This window comes from Microcaecilia unicolor, chromosome 8 (genome assembly GCF_901765095.1).
Source record: "Microcaecilia unicolor chromosome 8, aMicUni1.1, whole genome shotgun sequence".
NCBI classification, from domain to species: domain Eukaryota; kingdom Metazoa; phylum Chordata; class Amphibia; order Gymnophiona; family Siphonopidae; genus Microcaecilia; species Microcaecilia unicolor.
In genome coordinates, this window is record NC_044038.1 from 181475860 (window position 1) to 181493143 (window position 17284).

At 48.6% G+C, this 17284-nt stretch overlaps 1 protein-coding gene across 1 annotated transcript in view; it reads left to right on the forward strand.

Moving 5' to 3' along the window:
* Positions 1-200: 200 nt before the first annotated feature.
* Positions 201-17284, forward strand: part of PPARGC1B (PPARG coactivator 1 beta) — a 120908-nt gene continuing 103824 nt past the window's right edge. Inside the window, exon 1 of the mRNA XM_030212054.1 lies at positions 201-317. Within this exon, the coding sequence (XP_030067914.1) occupies positions 246-317 (72 nt within the window). The 5' untranslated portion in view covers positions 201-245. The remainder of the gene's footprint in view (positions 318-17284) is intronic.

Sequence of the window (17284 nt, forward strand, 5' to 3'; positions counted from 1 at the left end):
TCGGCCGCTGCCGAAGAATGCGGCGTTGCAGTTCAAGCTGAGCCGGCGGATTGCCCCCACCCCCCCGGTCTGTGCCAGTGCCGGTAGCCAGGTTCGGAGCTGCGGAGAGCGCGGGGAAGCAGAGCCATTGAGCCCCGTCCCAGCTCCCTCCCCTCTCCTGTCTTCCCTCCCTCCCTCCCTCTCCTCCCCTTCTCCGCTCCGTCCCCCCTCGCACTCGCAAGCTCTCTTACTCCACTTGCTGGAAGATGGCCGACTGCAGTGCGCTGCTGGATGAAGAGCTCTCCTCCTTCGTGTTTAACTACCTAACTGACAGCCAGGTAAGGCGGCGGTTCCGGCCCGGGGAGGGAGGCTGCAGCAGGCTGGTGCAAAGCCCTGCCGGGGACTCTCGCGCTCTGCTCGCTCCCTGCCGGCTCGCGCTATTCCTGGGCTCACGTTCCAATCCGGGCCGGCTCGTGCTCGCTCTCCCACGTGGGGCTGAGGCTCCGAATGGCTCTTCAAATACCTGCCCTTTGCCCCCGAGCTCTTCCCTGCACTGCAGTCCCTCTGCGCCCGCTCTTGGCTGCCAGAGTTTGGCCAACTTTCCCTTCCATTCATTCTTTACCCTCCTGCACCTTGCCTGCCCGCTCGGCCGTACACGTGGGGTGGGGAATGAATGGGGAATTTGTGCCTCTGCACCTCTTCCATCAGGGTTGGGCTGTGAATCTAGCTGTGATTACTAGTATTATTGTTATCATCATCATGTTTTCAGGGTGTGGGGGGGGGGGGGGGGCAGCTTTCCTGCAGCCACGCGGCGCTTGTCACTTTCGGCATGCGGCAATACTGCGGGCCGGGAGTAAGAAAGCTGGGCTGTATCGGACTATAAGCAAGAGCCAGATAGGAGGGACGGTGGCAACAGGAACTTGAAGCCTTTCCAGGGAATAGATGCAAGAGGTCTGGGCTGGCCTCGGAGCTCCCGTCCAGCCGGTGAGTAGGAAGGATGCAGGGCGAGCCCGGTTTTGGGCTGCCGAAGCTGACCGCTGCTCGCCCCTGCCGGATGAATGGAGTTGCATGCAAGGCAGGGGAAGAAAGTGCAGGGCGGGGAAAAGATCAAACCTGAAGCCCTGGAGTTTTAGAGCAGCTGCATTTGGCTTTTTTTTTTCTTCCGTGAATCATTCCAAATGCCATTTATTTATTTATGCATTTTTTTTACACACACCTTTCTAATTCTAATTACCGAGTATAGGCAACACAGCCTGAACTCATATAACAATCTTGTGTGTGTGAGTGGGGGCAGTAAGATGCAGTGGTGTGAGTGTGAGGCAGTCAGATGTTGTGGAGATATATGTGTGTGTGACAGAGAGGGGGAAGTAAGATGGTGTGTGTGTGACAGAGAAGAATAGCAAGATTGTGTGAGGGAGCTAAAGGCAGTGATGCTCGTGTGTGTGTGTGTGTGTGTGTGTGTGTAGGAGGGTGTGTTTATATATGTGTGTATTGTAATATGTGCATAGGTGTATATGTCATGTGTATAGCGGGGTGGGGGGAGGGAGTTGTACTTCACCGAGTCACGCGCTTCGGTGTTATAATTTATAAATGGGAGGCTTTCCCTAACGGCTGCTGACGTCACGCACTTGCAGGCACCGCCCCCTGCCCCGCCTCCCCGGGGCTGCAGAGAATTGAATGAAACAGTTAAGCCGCTTTTGCTAAACAAACTCTTCCGCTTCTCCTCCAGAAAGTCTGGGCTGTGCAGTGACAAGGCCTATATGAAGGGCTCCTGATGTGCAATGTGCTGCATGCTCTTTGCAGTAGTTTGTTTTGTTTTGGATAGCAGTGATAACGTTAAGCAACTGCCTGAAAGTTTCCAACCCTGGGTGCACAAAGAAAGCCCCGGATGGTTTGGGAGATAGTGGCTTGGCTTGTTTACAAGGTGCCTTTTAATCCTTTTCCTTTGCAGCTTCTATGCAATACAAGAGATGCAGAGGTCTGATATACTGAAGGGCTTTTTCTATAACATAGGCACTTTAACCCAGCCTGTTTTACACCCTGAACCCACCTTGTAACAACTAGGTTGCAGCTTTATTGAAAAGACATTACTGTTTTAACACAAACAACCAAAACAACGTACCCGAGCCAAACTGTTAGCCCTTAAAAGCGTCAAATAATGCACCCAGTCCGCTGCCATAAGCAAGACTGACCAATGTGCTAGATGCTGTACCCAGGACCCTCCTACATCACAGCAAGGTACATCCAACCCAGGTGCAGTATGGACAGGAGGATAAGCTGCTTCCATTTGTGCCCTCAGGGGCAAAGAGGGCTCTTCCGGCAAACTTATGGGCTTTAAGCCCCTGCCTCCAGCCCCTCCCTTTCCAGCAGGGAGCTCAACTTCAGGTCAAAAGCTCTCTTCTGCTTACCAGGATTCCCTGATGGTTTGCAGCCCCCTCTTCCCCCAGCCATGGGGTGGGTACACGGGTGCACAGCGCCATGTTGAGGTTGGCTCCATGTTCTTGGGCCCCTCGCCTTGGCAACACAGCTTAGACCTCAGTGCGAGACTCGGCAGTTAGTGAAGGCAGTATGGGGTAAGGGAGAGGAGGATCCCTTGGGCTGCCTCTAGGTTGCATGAAGTGTGGAAGAGGTCATTCAGCTCTGAAATGGATGTGGCCAGTAGCCGGCCTCGCCCCTTTAGTTCCGCTGATGGAGCATCTGAACTTTGGTTAGACTTTTTCCCCAGGCCCAGTGAGGAAGGTGGTCTTATGAATTCCCATATACAATAAGCTTGTCGGCAAAAATTAAACAAGAAGTCCTGATAAGGCAGGTGGTTAACTAGCCACACCTAACACCCCATCTTACACGCTTGTCTGTCCTTCAGCAGAAATGGAGACCTATTAAAGCTTTCTTGCAAGCCAGATAGAAAGGGCTGTTTTTAGAATTTTATTACCTAAAGTTGAAGGATGATGCACAACAGGTCCTAAGAGGGGCATTGCAGTTCTGCTATAAAATTAAAGAGGAAAGGTATGTTGCTTTATGATGTCACCCGGAAAAATCAGGTTAAATCAGGGCCATGAATTTTTGAAACCAGGTATCATTAAAAACTAGAGACGTAAAGCACCATTGCTTGTCTCTGCTGTGTACATGGAATGTTGGGGGTGACTTATCGCTGTGAGGTATGTTAGCAAACCTCTGGGAGTGTTGTGAGCATGGGTTAATAATTCATTTCCTGGGTGGCTGGAGTAAATATGAAAGTGCATTCTTACCTGGCGCCAGGGCTGCTGCTAGACATTCAGGAGCCCAGGGCAGAAACTGGGGAGGGGACCCCAAAGCTGGCCTTCAACCTATACCTCCTTCAGCACGAGGCAGTCATGGGAGCCCCTTGTACTATGGAGGCTCAGGGCAATTGCCCCGTTTGCTATCCCCTAACACTGGCCCTGCATGGCACTCATTGTGAATTTAGCTGTTCTTTATCCTTTCTAGAGTAAGACGGAGCAATAAAACCAACGGCTTCTTATGTGTTTCATTCAGCTAACAGAGCTGGACTTTTCTTAACTCGAGTGATGCAACTTTGTGGAGAAATGCCAGGATGTCAGTTGCAAGGGCTGTGGTTCTCTCTTTCTTGGGGTAGACTATTAACTGAAGCCTTGGATTGCCTTGTTCATATGTTAGTCCTTGAAGACGCCTGGTCATCTGAACAGTAATCAGACATACTTCAGCTAATATCTGTGACTGCTCGCTGTCAACGGAGAGTCAGAAACAGCCCTCAGCCTTTAGCTTTCACTGTTCCCCCTTAGTATGGCAAATCTTCACGCTTCATGTACACCCCTCCCCCAAAGTTCTCCCAGTAAGTAGGGCACTCAACCAAATACCTGGAGAAAGAGACATCTTCAGGGCCTCCCTGTTGATACACATGTGTAGGTTTCCTTTCATATGTTCTTTTCTCATCTCTCTTTCTTCTGTCCTCACCCTTCAGCCACATCTCTTGACTATTGACTGTAGCGTGTTAATTCTATGAAGAAGGTGGTCTTTTGGTCTAACAGCTACTTCCTTTGTAAGTGATAGAATCTGGAGCCTGCTCGCAACTCTACTTGGTGGAAGTCAACCCAATCACTTAAATCAGCCAATGGGTATTTCATGTGTCTCCTACTCCATATAGTTTTTAAGACTGAAGAGAACCAGTGAAGGGTCTCGTTTGTTCACACTTCCTGAACTTTGGAATTCTTTATCATATGAATCCTGTTCAGCTAATGATTATTGCCAGTTTTGGAGAGTAATGAAGTAGAGGAGTGTGGTAGCCGTGTTAGTCCACTCTTAAGGTTATCAATAGAAATCAAACAAAATAAAACATGGAAAAGAAAATAAGATGATACCTTTTTTATTGGACATAACTTAATACATTTCTTGATTAGCTTTCGAAGGTTGCCCTTCTTCCTCAGATCGGAAATAAGCAAATGTGCTAGCTGACAGTGTATATAAGTGAAAACATTCAAGCATTACTATGACAGTCTGACAGGGTGGGAGGAGGGGGGTGGGTAGGAAGTATGCATGGGGACATCAAAGCATATCATTGATATTCTAACAGGATGGGTGTGGATAGGTGAGGGGAGGGTGATCAACAGAGACATACAGCTTTATGGTTTATAATGGGCTAGGAACCCCAGATCCTTGCTTATTTCCGATCTGAGGAAGAAGGGCAACCTTCGAAAGCTAATCAAGGAGAGTAATGAAAAACTGATTATTAAGAATAACTTTTACTTTGTATTGTTTGAATATTTTTTTTACTGCTGTAATTGTCTGTTGCTTATGTATGACTTATTCTTGCTGTACACCACGTTGAGTGATTTCCTTCTAAAAGGACGTGCGGCAAAATGAAAATTGCCCTACGTCCATTTTGGGTCTGAGACCTAGCAGTAAAGCCTCACGCGGTAACCGGGTGGTAATGACCTACGTGTGCCAAATGCCACGGCGCGTGTCTGTTACGCACACCCGAAAATAAAAAATGTTTCTCAGATGCATGCCAAAAATGAAATTATCACAAAAGTCACGTGATAGTCGGGCGGTAACTCCATTTTGGCACGCGTAGATGCTTACACAGCTTAGTAAAAGGGCCCCCAGCCTCTTCAAAGCTGAAGAAGGAACAGTATGCTATTGGGTCTCCGCCCAGCTCTGGTCTGGAATAATTTCCGTGCATAGTTTCTCCTTGTTTGTGCAATGACAGTTACCATAACTTTGGAAGGATCTTCCCTGGTGTGCAGGAACATTTTCTGTTTTCAGTGTCCCAGTTTCAAACGTTGCAGTGTACTGATGCCCTGAAGGAACTTGAGTTGCAGCAGAAGTGTTTAGGGATAGACTGTACCACGTGTACCTTGATGACTAGTCCTCAGTCAAGGAGTGTTTTGGGGGAAAGGGATGGGACTTGATATACAGCCTTTCTGTGGTTTTTGCAATTACATTCAAAGCGGTTTACATATTATATACAGGTACTTATTTTATACCTGGGGCAATGGAGGGTTAAGTGACTTGCCCAGAGCAGTGAGAACTGAACCCGCTTCCCTCAGGCTGCTGCACTAGCCACTAGGCTACTCCTCTCCCATTCATGGAGTGGCAGGGAGGTGGAGGTAGCTTCTTGTATTTTGAATCCAGACCTCTGTGCTTTGCACCCGTTTCCTTCTGTGGTAACCCTTCCCAGGGCTTTGTTTAATGTGAACATTCCAAGGCAGGACACGATTTAGCGACTTAGTGGACTGGAGCAATCTCTGTGCTGGATCTGTTACCATAGCAAGTGAAACAAACCTCCCAAGACATCACACACTGCACTCAGCCAGGAAGGAATCAAGTGCAGCTTCCCCAGGTTCACTGATTTCAGGTTGTTCAGTTTTGAATTTAGTACTTAGACATTGCGGACAGCATGGATTAACACTTCAAAGAAGTGGAAGGCTGAAGAAATGTACTGTAAATCTAATTTAATGTAATGTGGAGTTTATATATCACCTTTCTGTTCTTCTACAATGGCACCAGGCCACCAAAAGAGCACATGCTGCACTGATAACAATGAAGGGTCACCAAGAGCGCAGACATCACTGATAACATTAAAAAGTCACACACCAAAAGAGTGTATGCTACACCTCTAATACTGATAAGTCACCTTGGGGTCCTTTTATAAAGGCTCATTGAAAAATGTCTTACAGTGTTGTAGGTGTGGGTTTTGGGTGCGCGCCAATCCATTTTTTTTAGCACGCCTGTTAAAAAGGCCTTTTTTTTCATTCTTGCCGAAAATGCATGTGCAGCAAAATGAAAATTGCCATGCGTCCATTTTGGGTCCGAGACCTTACCGCCAGCCATTGACCTAGCGGTAAAGCCTCACACAGTAACCGGGTGGTAATGACCTACGCGTGCCAAATGCCACTTGGCGCATGTCCGTTACGCTCGCCCTAAAATAAAAAAATATTTTTCATACACAAGTATCAGACGCGTGCAAAAATGAAATTACCGCAAAAGTCACGTGGTAGTCAGGCGGTAACTCCATTTTGACATGTGTAGATGCTTACACAGCTTAGTAAAAGGGCCCCCAACTTACCAAAAGAATGCGCACGGCACCAATACTATGGAAAAGTCACTGATTGACCAGATGAGTGAATGCTGCACTTGTAACACCAAAAAGGCACTGAATGGGCAAAAAGGATGCACGTTGTAAAGATGCCGACACTAGATCAAAAACACTGGAAAGGGCACAACTCAACTAAAGAATTTAACACAGCATTGAAAGGGTCCTGAGTCACCAAAGGAGCAGACACCGTGCTTACATTTTGCATTAACACAGAGTTCACTGCAAGATCCGGGGGGGGGGGGGGGGGGGGCAGGAGCAATTTGGCCATCTGACTCTCTCCCCCCCCTTCCCGTCCCCAGAGTCTTGCTATTGGTACTACATCCATAGTAACATAGTAAGTGACAGCAGATAAAGTCCTGAGTTGTCCATCCAGTCTGCCCAACAGTCACATTCATTATCAATTCAAGATTAAATCAACAATGAATGTGATGTTATATACTCGATCATGGCCTTTCTTTGTTGTTTCTGGGACTTAGGGCCAGATGCACTAAACTTTAACGACCCTTTTACAACCCTTTAACGAACAAATTTTAAACCGTGACATGCATTAAAGGCCTTTCTCCGAAGACGACAGCAGCTAACGAAAACGGAATGCAGATGAGCAAATTGTTTAGAAACCCTATTGGAATGAGATGCACTAAAGTTTTCCACTTGCCCTAACGCAAGAAAACTCCGGGAAAGCTAACGAGAGGTCTGTACCTCTCGTTAGGGTTGCCCGGCCTAAAAATGTAAAACGTTAAAAAAAAACAAATCGCGGGGGGGGGACAAAAACGCTCGTCAGGAGCGTCTTGTGGTTAGGGTGGTGGACTTTGGTCCTGGGGAACTGAGGAACTGAGTTCGATTCCCATTTCAGGCACAGGCAGCTCTTTGTGACTCTGGGCAAGTCACTTAACCCTCCATTGCCCCATGTAAGCCGCATTGAGCCTGCCATGAGTGGGAAAGCGCGGGGTACAAATGTAACAAAAAAAAATGTAAAAACAACAACAAAAAATCGGGAGAGGGTAAAAATGCTTGCCAGGAGCGTCTTTAAATGTAAAAACAAAAACAAAAAAAAATCGGGAGAGAGTAAAAATTTTCGCCAGGAGCATCTTTTACTGACGTCCTTGCCCCCCCCCCCCCCCCCGAGGTCACCGCTGCTCCCCGCTCCCCCCTGCATCAAAAACACAAGTTGAGGCAGCCCGGCCCCCCTCCTCCCTCCCTCCCTTCCTTCCTTGACAGCTTCCGCCATCCTCCGCCCCCCGTGCCCCGCCGCCCCCCCTGAGGTTGTCGCTGTCGCTCCCCCCTCCACCGGCCCCCCCTCCATCTTACCGGGCCGATGCAGCGCCTCTCACCTCTGTGTGAATGTAGGTAACTTACGTCAGAGGAGGGCAGGCCCAGGAAGAACGGAGGGACGTCGGAGAAGGCCTCACTGATCGCCGATCAGCTGTTCTTGCCTGTGCAGCGCCTTCACACAGAGGTGAGAGGCACTGCACGGGCCCGGTAAGACGGAGGGGGTGCTGGTGGAGGGGTAGAGCGGCGGTGACGACCTCAGTGGGGCAGCGGGTGTGGGGCATGGGGGCGGAGGATGGCGGGAGCTGTCAAGGGAGGGAGGGAGGAGGGGGGCCGGGCTGCCTTAACTTGTGATTTTGATGCAGGGGGAGCAGGGAGCAGCAGCGACCTCGGGCGGGGGGAGGGGGGCGAGGCAGTAAAAGACGCTCCTGACAAGCGGGGAGCAGTGGCAACCTCGGGCGGGCGGGTGGGCAAGGACATCGGTAAAAGACATTTCAGGGGTTTTTTTTTACATATTTTGGCATGCGCAGAGCAGCCAGCAAAATGCTTGGCTGCTCTGCGCATGCTTTACGGGCAGATTAACGACGGGGATTACACTTCTTTAATGCATTCAACTTTAGAATACTGCACTGAACGTGTGACTTGTTTTTTTAGTGCATTCTTCGTTTTTTCAACTTCGGTAAGGACTTTTACGTTTTAGGTTTTTTTTTACGTTTGGTTGATGCATCTAGTCTTTAGACCATAGAAGTCCACCCGGCTCTGTCCTTATGTTCCAAATCCATGTTGGTTCCTTTTTCTACATTCACCGTTGAGCTCTCTACGTTTGAGTCGCATCTTGCCCAGACTCTTTCACTGTTCTCATAAGAGTGAGAGCGATGTGGAAGTTTGGTTACTGAACAGCTCAGCCTGGCTGAGAGTCATGTACTGAGAGAAGAAAACAGATGTTCGGAGGTGGCAATGCGAACAAGCCGGTGGAACAAATATAGGAGCATCAAAAAACTGAGGGGAAGAGCCAGCTTGAAGGGGCTGAAGTGGAGACAGGACGGGGAAAGATGGGATGGGAATGTGGATTGGGACCAGGGTGGAGGGTAGGCTTGGGAAAGGAGCTGGGAAACAGGGATACAGAATGGGTTGGTTGAGGGGAGATGGACAGGGAAGAGAAAATGAGTGTGTGTGGGGGAGGGGGTGGGGAGTAGACTTATAATGCATCTGAGCAGCCAGGCCAACTGTATCAGAAAGGGGAATCCTCAGGAGAGCCGTGCCCTTCCCCCTCCCTGCTCTGTGCATCCCTCAAGAATCTCTTCTAACACTGAAGGTGCCAACATGGCCCCTGCTACAAATGTAGCAAGATCATTGCATTGACAGGGTTTATGACCCCCCCCCCCCCCCCCCCCCGTTTTACAAGAGTAATAAATCCACCTTGAGTGAATATCTTCACAAAAATGGTTAATAAAAATAAATACATTCCTGTGATTTCCTTGTTAGTGTGGCATGGGCAATCTTGTGTGAGTTTTCTTTCTTCCTTAGCAAGAGCTGGGCATTTGTACCCATTACCTCTCACAGTGCTCCAGAAACATTCCACTGGTGCACTGCACCACAATTGTGAGGTAGAAGTATTTGTGCTTTTTGCAGGGGAGGAATTGCAGCAATGAGCTCAGGTCACTGCCAGCCAGCCAGCCTGTTCCTTTCTCCACTGCTGTGACCATTATCCCAACTGCAAGAGCACCTCGCAAAGCAGGAGAGAGCTTTATAACAGTGGAAGTCAGCCGATGGGAGATGTATTCACAGTCAGCAGCTCTTCAGCAAGGCAGATCACACACACGTCCTGCGTCAAACTGTGAAATGCTCTTGGAGCAAGTTTTTGCCATTTAGGGCTGTCGGAAAAGTCTTAGTTGTGTGTTTCCCTGGAATTTGTTTCATTCTTTCCGCAGGGCTTTTTGGTCTTCCCACTCCCTCCTGTCAGCTGAACTGTATGGGTGGATTTTGTACTGCTGGGAATCTGAGCAGAGGGATGTCAGAAGTCCTGCATTTACTGCCCTCCAGTGTGTGCTGTGGAAGGACTGTGAACCCAGCTGGAGGCAGTAAGGGGGCCTGGCCACCCTCTCTTCCTCTTTCATTTTCTTCCAGATCTTGCTTTGCAAGCATTTACCATCAATAAAGCTAATGTCCTGAGTAAACTAACCCACGGTGTCTTCATTGAGCTGAATAATGTCCCTCCCTTTTCTGGGGCACCAGGCCAAGCATTTAATGACTGGAACATGCAGTGCTAGGGAGGGGGGCAGCAGGGTAGACTGGTGAGCGGAGGGGTGCAAGGGCTCGTTCCAGTGTTCTTTTCTGATTAGTCTGAAAAGCACTGGCGCCACCTGATTCTGTGAAGCTTTAAACATTCTGGGATGCACAAAGACCCCTTCTGAGGCTCCTGGATCAGGAATTCTCATGGCTTTGGTCAGTGCTGCAAGGAAGTAGAAACTCATGAGAAAGGAATCCTCAGCACTAAATAGGGAGTGGAGGAACTTTCTGTAGGTTTAGAAGGAAGGAGAACTTGGTGCCAGTTCTGGGCTTCTGCTTTTCTGGCTGTGGCCGATCCCTCCCTGCACTGGCTGGCTCTGGTTAGGTCACAAAAGCTGCTCCAGGCTTCCTGTAGTGAGACTTTTGTTTCTTGTTGAATAGCAGGAAGTGTTCTTGCAGGCTTTTATTATCACTTCCGTTCTCTAGGAATAAGCTTAGACACTGTTGACATCTTCTTTGTGTAGTGGCAGGAAGCGGCCTTCCACAGGGGCGACCTGGCTCTAACACCGCCAAGACTACAGCAGACCTAGCTTCTGTGGCTTGAGGGTCAGCTCCACATGGAAAGCTCTTTTGGCTCGGACTTCTGATGGAAAGTGAAGTAGTCGCCATGTTGACCAACAGTAAAGGTCAAGACAGAAGGCGATGGTGAGAGCTCCTGACGGTTAGACTCTTCACCAGCCAAGCACAAGAGTGTTAGATGAGTCTTAGTCATAAAATATGATACAGACGTTTACTTGAAAGGTATTGCTATAGAAACAAATATTTTCCAGAGAAGGGAAAATGGTAAAAGTAGAGGATATGAACTGAGGTTGCGGGGTGGTAGACTCAGGAGTAGAGAGTTGCACGGGGACAGAAATCTTACCCATCCCCGCCCGTCCCTGCTGGAATCTTACCCGTCCCCACCCATCCCCACTGGAATCTTACCCATCCCCACCCATCCCCGCAAAAATTTAAACCATCCCAACCCATCCCCACCCGTCCCCGCAAGAATTTAACCCATCCCCACCCATCCCCGTAAGAATTTAAAAGTACATAAAAGAAAGTTCCAGTCAGCTCCCTCAGTCTCTTTCTGGATTTGAGCCACAGCACTGTAGGCAAGGAAGGAACAGAAGTTGGAACTTGGAACACTCTGGTGTGCACATGTAAGATTTGTCTCTGATCCACTGGCAGTGGGTGCTGAGAGGCCGCCACATGCACGCGCCAGTAGGTCAGGTGACATCTGATTCTCGTGCCTGTGTCAGAGCTGAGGTCTATGCACCAGCCTGGGAGCAAAGAGGATTAATAGTAACATAGTAAGTGACAGCAAATAGACCTGAACGGTCCATCCACTCTGCCCAATAGTCACACTCATGACCAATTCATCATTAAATCAACGAGTGTGATATTATATACTTGATTATGGTCTTTCTTTCGTGTTTCTGGAACAAAGACCACAGAAGTCTATCTGGCCCCATCCTTATGTTCCAACTGCTGGAGTTGCCATCGAAGCCCACTCCAGCCTATTCATGTTCTCATTTGTGGGACACAGACCGTAAAAGTCTGTCCAGCACTGTCCTCATGTTCCAGCCACTGAAGTTGCTGTCTAAGCCCTTTCCAGCCCATCCTACACCAGATTGCCATGTATGAGACACAGACCATACAAGTCTGCCAGGTATCAGCCCTAGTTCATCACAGCCAGAGTCGCCATCTAAGCGTCACTTGACACATCCACACACATGCAGCCATTTAAGGTTAGCTTTTATATAACTTCCATTTTCTAATTAGAGATCCTCTGTGTTCATCCCACGCCTTTTTGAATTCCGTCATCATTTGTGACTCTACCACCTCCTTAATGGAAGACTTTCCACATTTATGCTGTTAAAGCAAGGGAAGAAGAGGAGGAGGAGGAGACAGCACTCAAATAAATTGGTATTCGGTAGATGAGAGGCTGGTGCAGGTGCAGGTGCAGCTTACACTTCCACGGGAAGCCCACAGAACTGGTTCCATCCCCGCGGGAACCCCGCAGGAACTGCCTCCGTCCCCGCGGGAACCCCGCAGAACTGCTTCCATCCCCGCGGGAACCCCGCAGGAACTGCCTCCGTCCCTGCGGGAATCCCGCGGGTTCCGCGGGATTCCCGCGGGGACGGAAGCCGTGCAGCTCTCTACTCAGGAGTAATGGCAGTTGATGCCTGGAATGCCCTCCCATGGAAGTTGGTGGGAAAAAAAACTGGGGCGGAATTCAAAAAGGCGTGGGATGAACACAGAGGATCTCTAATTAGAAAATACGTAATATAAAAAACAAAACTTAAAGGGTTGCATATGTGTTTGCTTGTCACGTGGTGCTTAGATGCCAACTCTGGCTGTATCAGCTAAGGCCGATGCTGGGCTGGCTTGTACGATCTGAGTCCCGCATATGGCAATCCGGTTTAGGAAGGGCTGGAGAGAGCTTCGACAGAAACCCCAGTGGTTTGGAATGTCAGGATAGTGCCAGGCAGACTTTTATGGTCTGTGTCCTGCAAATGACAAGACGGATTCGGATAGGCTGGAGTGGGGCTTTGATGGCAACTCCAGTAGTTGGAACATAAGGACAGAGTCGGGCAGACTTCCATGGTGTATGTTCCAAAGAAAGACCATGATCAAGTATAATATCACATTCATTGTTGACTTAATCTTCAATTGATAATAATGAATGTGACTTGGGCAGACAGGATGGAGCGTTCAGGTCTTTATCTGCCGTCACTCGCTATGTAAAAATATCACCAGCTTCTCTTTCTATGGTATGGAAGCAAGGGGTTTTGTTTGGAGGTGGAATTCAGAAGCAGACTCTGGTGCTGTGTCCCAGGACAGGCTGAGCTGGTTTCCAGTAAAGAGAGCAGTGGAAGTGGTGACTCTAATGCTTGGACATTGCCAATTTTCCATGGGTAGTGCCCCTCTTTGCCATCACGACCTCCCCTTTCACAGAGCTCAGGGTCACTCGGCAAGTGGTGGTCTTTCACAGACTGTATTCCTTCATTCTATTTGCCTATCTGGAGCCATATGGAAGTGCTGTCAGTGACTCGTCTCTTTGGATTGCATACCTTGCAGCTCATCGCCCTAATCTCGCCAGCAGCCTGTGGTGGAGAGGCTGCTTCAAGTCTTGTGACTCAGTATCAGGCTGGAATGTAGAAGCTGGGCAGCTCCAAGTGACAGTGGAAATATTGCATGCCCTCTCCAGCTCAGTCGCTCCTTTTTAAGACACAGCTCCCCCCTCCTCTGGACTCTCCTGCTGTGAATTAGTGTTGCTTGTGTGTCCTGACCCCTCCAAAAGCTAGCCAAAGAGTGTTTTAGTCCAATAAAAAGGTATCACCTTATTTTCCATATTTATTTTATGAACCTTTAAAGTACACTGATACAGTCAGGGCTCTGTACTATAGTGAAGAGAAAGATCACAAGAAAGCAGATATCTTAAGCAAATATTTTTGTCTGATATTCACATTAGAGGGAGAAGGTGATGGATGAAAGGCAAAAGACAAGGACGCGCAAGGCAGCGGGCAGCGTTCGCTATATGCTGTGCAGACGTCCAGTGCCTGTGGGCTGCAGCCCTCCCACGGTTTGAAGGCTGGGGCAAGCAGGTGCTGCAGGAGTCCCATAGGATCTGCCCGTCCTTTGTGGCACAAACTGGGGGAGGACAGGAGCGAGCTTCAGTGTAGGCAGTGGGTTTCTGCGCAGCTAACAAGGAACAGATGGCCATGTACCAAGGAGGTGGCATTTGGTGTGCCAATTACCAAGGGGGGTAGTATTCACTGTGCCATTCACAGAGAAGGTGGCATTCAGTGCATTAGCTCGCCAGGAAGGCCTGGATCAGATGGACGGGCTTTGAGAGATTCAACCCCACTCCATAAAGCTGGCAGTGGGGAGGAAGAGGACATTTACAACCTCAGTAACTGAACATTGGTAGTAGACACCATGCATGCAAGGGGCTGACACAAAGGGAACCTGGGGGCAGAGAAAATACTTTTAAAACATATAGGAGGAAATATTTTTTTCATTCAATGAATAAGCTCTGGAACAAGAACTGGAACTCTTTGCCAGAGGATGTAGTAACAGTGGTTAGTGTATCTGGGTTTAAAAAAAGGTTTGGACAAGTTCCTGGAGGAAAGGTCCATAGTTTGCTATTGAGACAGATATGGGGAAGCCACTGCTTGCTCTGGGATTGGTAGCATGAAATGTTGCTTCTCTTTGGGATTCCGCATGGAATGTTGCTACTGTTTGGGTTTCTGCCAGGTACTTGTGACCTGGATTGGCCACTGTTGGAAGCAGAATACTGGGCTAGATGGACCATTGGCTATTCTTATGTTCTTATGAGGTTCAGTAAGACCTGTGATAGCACAGTAGGCAGGTACAAATGATCCCTGTAGGAAACGTACTTATTGTACCTTATAATAATATAACTCAAGCATTGCGTTTCACGTATCTAATGATTGTTTTGTAAAACTAACTATTTTGTAAAATAAAAGGAGGCTGATATAAATGGTAGACCTGTCAATAATATGACATCATTAAACAGAGTCCATCTCTATCTGATGGTGTTGTATAGAAGTTTCACAGACTGAGCTTTGGATGCCTCTGTAACTGTGCAGTAAAGGGGCAATTCTGAGTAGCCTGCTTAGTTGTGAAGAGTGCAGATATTTTGACTGTGTGTAATTTCTAAAAGATGCTCCATGGAGAGTTTTAGGTGCCTAAAGAGAAAATTAGATGCCTATTTTCAGCCCAGAATTTAGAGGGCTAATATTCAATCTGGCCATTGGTGGATGAATTACACCTAGATTTTCAGTGCCAGCCCTTATCTAGGAGGGGGGGGGGGGGCAGTGGACACAGGCTTTGCACTGTGTGTGTTTGTGGGAGGGGGAGCACAGGCTCTGCATTATGTGCATGTGGGGAGCGGGACACGGGCTCTGCAGTGTGAAATCGTTATGGTATTATTTGTTTATTTATGTATTTGTTTGTAACATTTGTATCCCGCATTTCCCCACATATTAGCAGTCTCAATGTGGCTTACGATTGTTTGACTATGTTATTATGTCTTTTACTGTAGTTTTTGGTCTGAATGGAAATGCTGGTGGTGGGGGAGGCCGGGTGGGGGTGTGGCAGATCTATGGTTGTGCAAATAGTTCTAGCTGGCTACAGGGAGCAACTGTAGCTGATCAACCTCCATATGAAAGAGAAGAGGGCAAAAGGCAAGGGCAGGAGCTCCATGTTGCTATTCAAACAAACCACACAGACGTGTTCTGCTCAAAGACCCATGGCAAAACTCATTGCACTCCTACCCCCTTACACCTCAAAAATCACTCTACCCCCAAAGCCCCACCTTGCTCAAAATGCACAGTGCCTCAGGACTGCTGGCACAGCTGGACTGCCCAGCCGAGGGGACCCTGCAGCCCCTGATGCGCCTCAGAGATGGTGAGCAGAAAGCACCTGGCAGTGCCCCTCAGCTTTGGGGTCATTTTGTTTTTGAGAAGCGAGTTGCCCCACTCCTTGAAAACGGCACATTCCTCCCTCCCTACCCCAAGGGCAATGAAAGCTTGCTAAGAGCTGACACTGGTGGTGGTATTTCATGATCAGCTGGGGGTCCAGTAATGGGACCAGTTCCTTAAAGGCATAAGCATAGATTGGGGGTGGGCATGGGAGGAGGAGGTCCAAATGTTGTAGATGCTAATACTTAATTTGTTCCCTGCCCTTTACTGTCAATATGTTTTCCTTACCATTTGCCCATTCCACCCCCTCCCCCCAGCCACCACAAAGTAGCCAGACAAACTACATCCCATAAGAGTCAGGTGGGACTGAACCTAGGCAGGTCCTGCGACAGCCTGTCACCCTTAGAAAAATGTATTTGGAGCTCACTGGCACCTCTGCAGCATCGGAACCAGCTCCTTCACCTTGTCCAGGGAGGGCTAATTTGTATTGTGTTTGGCAGCCCTGCTCCCTGACAGGAATCCCAAAGCTCTTTCCCAATTCATCCTTTCCCAGCAGGTGAAGCCTTTGTACTTTCATCCTGTGCAAATTCTTTTTAGATAAGATAGTCTCCTGCACTTGAAGCCTTTCACTATCTGTTACCTTGCATGGGTGGTGGCAGTGCAAGCTTCACACATGCCATGTGCACACACTCATGCACACATAGATACACATGCATGCACACACAGACAGTGTGAGACACACACACACTGCCCCAGCACAGAAGAGGTGCTGCACAGGCAACAGCTGTGCAAGCTTCCCTCCCAGAAGAGAGCTGGTGCAGTGCAGCATACTGGTGGAATCTGATCCATGACATGACTTTTGAAAACTTTAGTACCTGCATAGAGTATGTAAAGCACTTTGGTTGCACCACAGAAAAGGTCCGTGACCCTTTGCCCTTTTAATGTACTTAACACTGACCTATCAGTCTCAGAACAAGGCGTGTGGACAGTGACTGGTGCTGTAGCTCAGAAGGGCTGACTGGACCCCTCCTGGCACCTTGCTTGTGTCACAGCTTTTCTTCCGCCCTGCCTGTTGCTCTCTGTGTTTCCATATGTGAGTGACCAGCAGAAATGAGGGGGAGGGGCCCTTGTTTGCCCCAGGCCTGTTTTACAGCCCTTAAGGATTTAGGAAAGTAAATCGGATCTGATAGAAGAGAAACACAGGGCCTTTGCTGTGATGAGAAACAGAAGCTGGGCACCTGATATATGAGGGAAAAACAGACGTGGAACAGATCAGCGGTGCCATTGAGCTGTACGGTCCTTAGCATCTAAACACAAAACTCCTGGCTGTAGTGCACCCTGCACTTTTCATCTATCTGGCATTCACTTCTCATTGTGCGCTGAGGAAACGTTACTCTTTGCAGGTTTTAAATAGCCCGACTGCTCGGGGACTGAATGTGCCGCAACCTTATTACACTGTTTTAAGGAAGTGGATAGGACAGAGGCTTCTTTGCCTATGGCTTTTTCCCATGATGTGTGATGAATACATAGCACATGGACAGAGTAAGGGCTTTGCACCCAGAATGAGCTGAGGTGGACCGACAGCGCTATCCTTTGGCCCTTGCTGGAGAGGTTTGGAGGTGATCCAGCTTCACTGAAAGAGGACCTGGCAGACCCACTGGATCCTAACAATAACCTGCAGTTTGAGGCAGTGAATCCAGCTGTTCATATTGCCGGTCGTGAT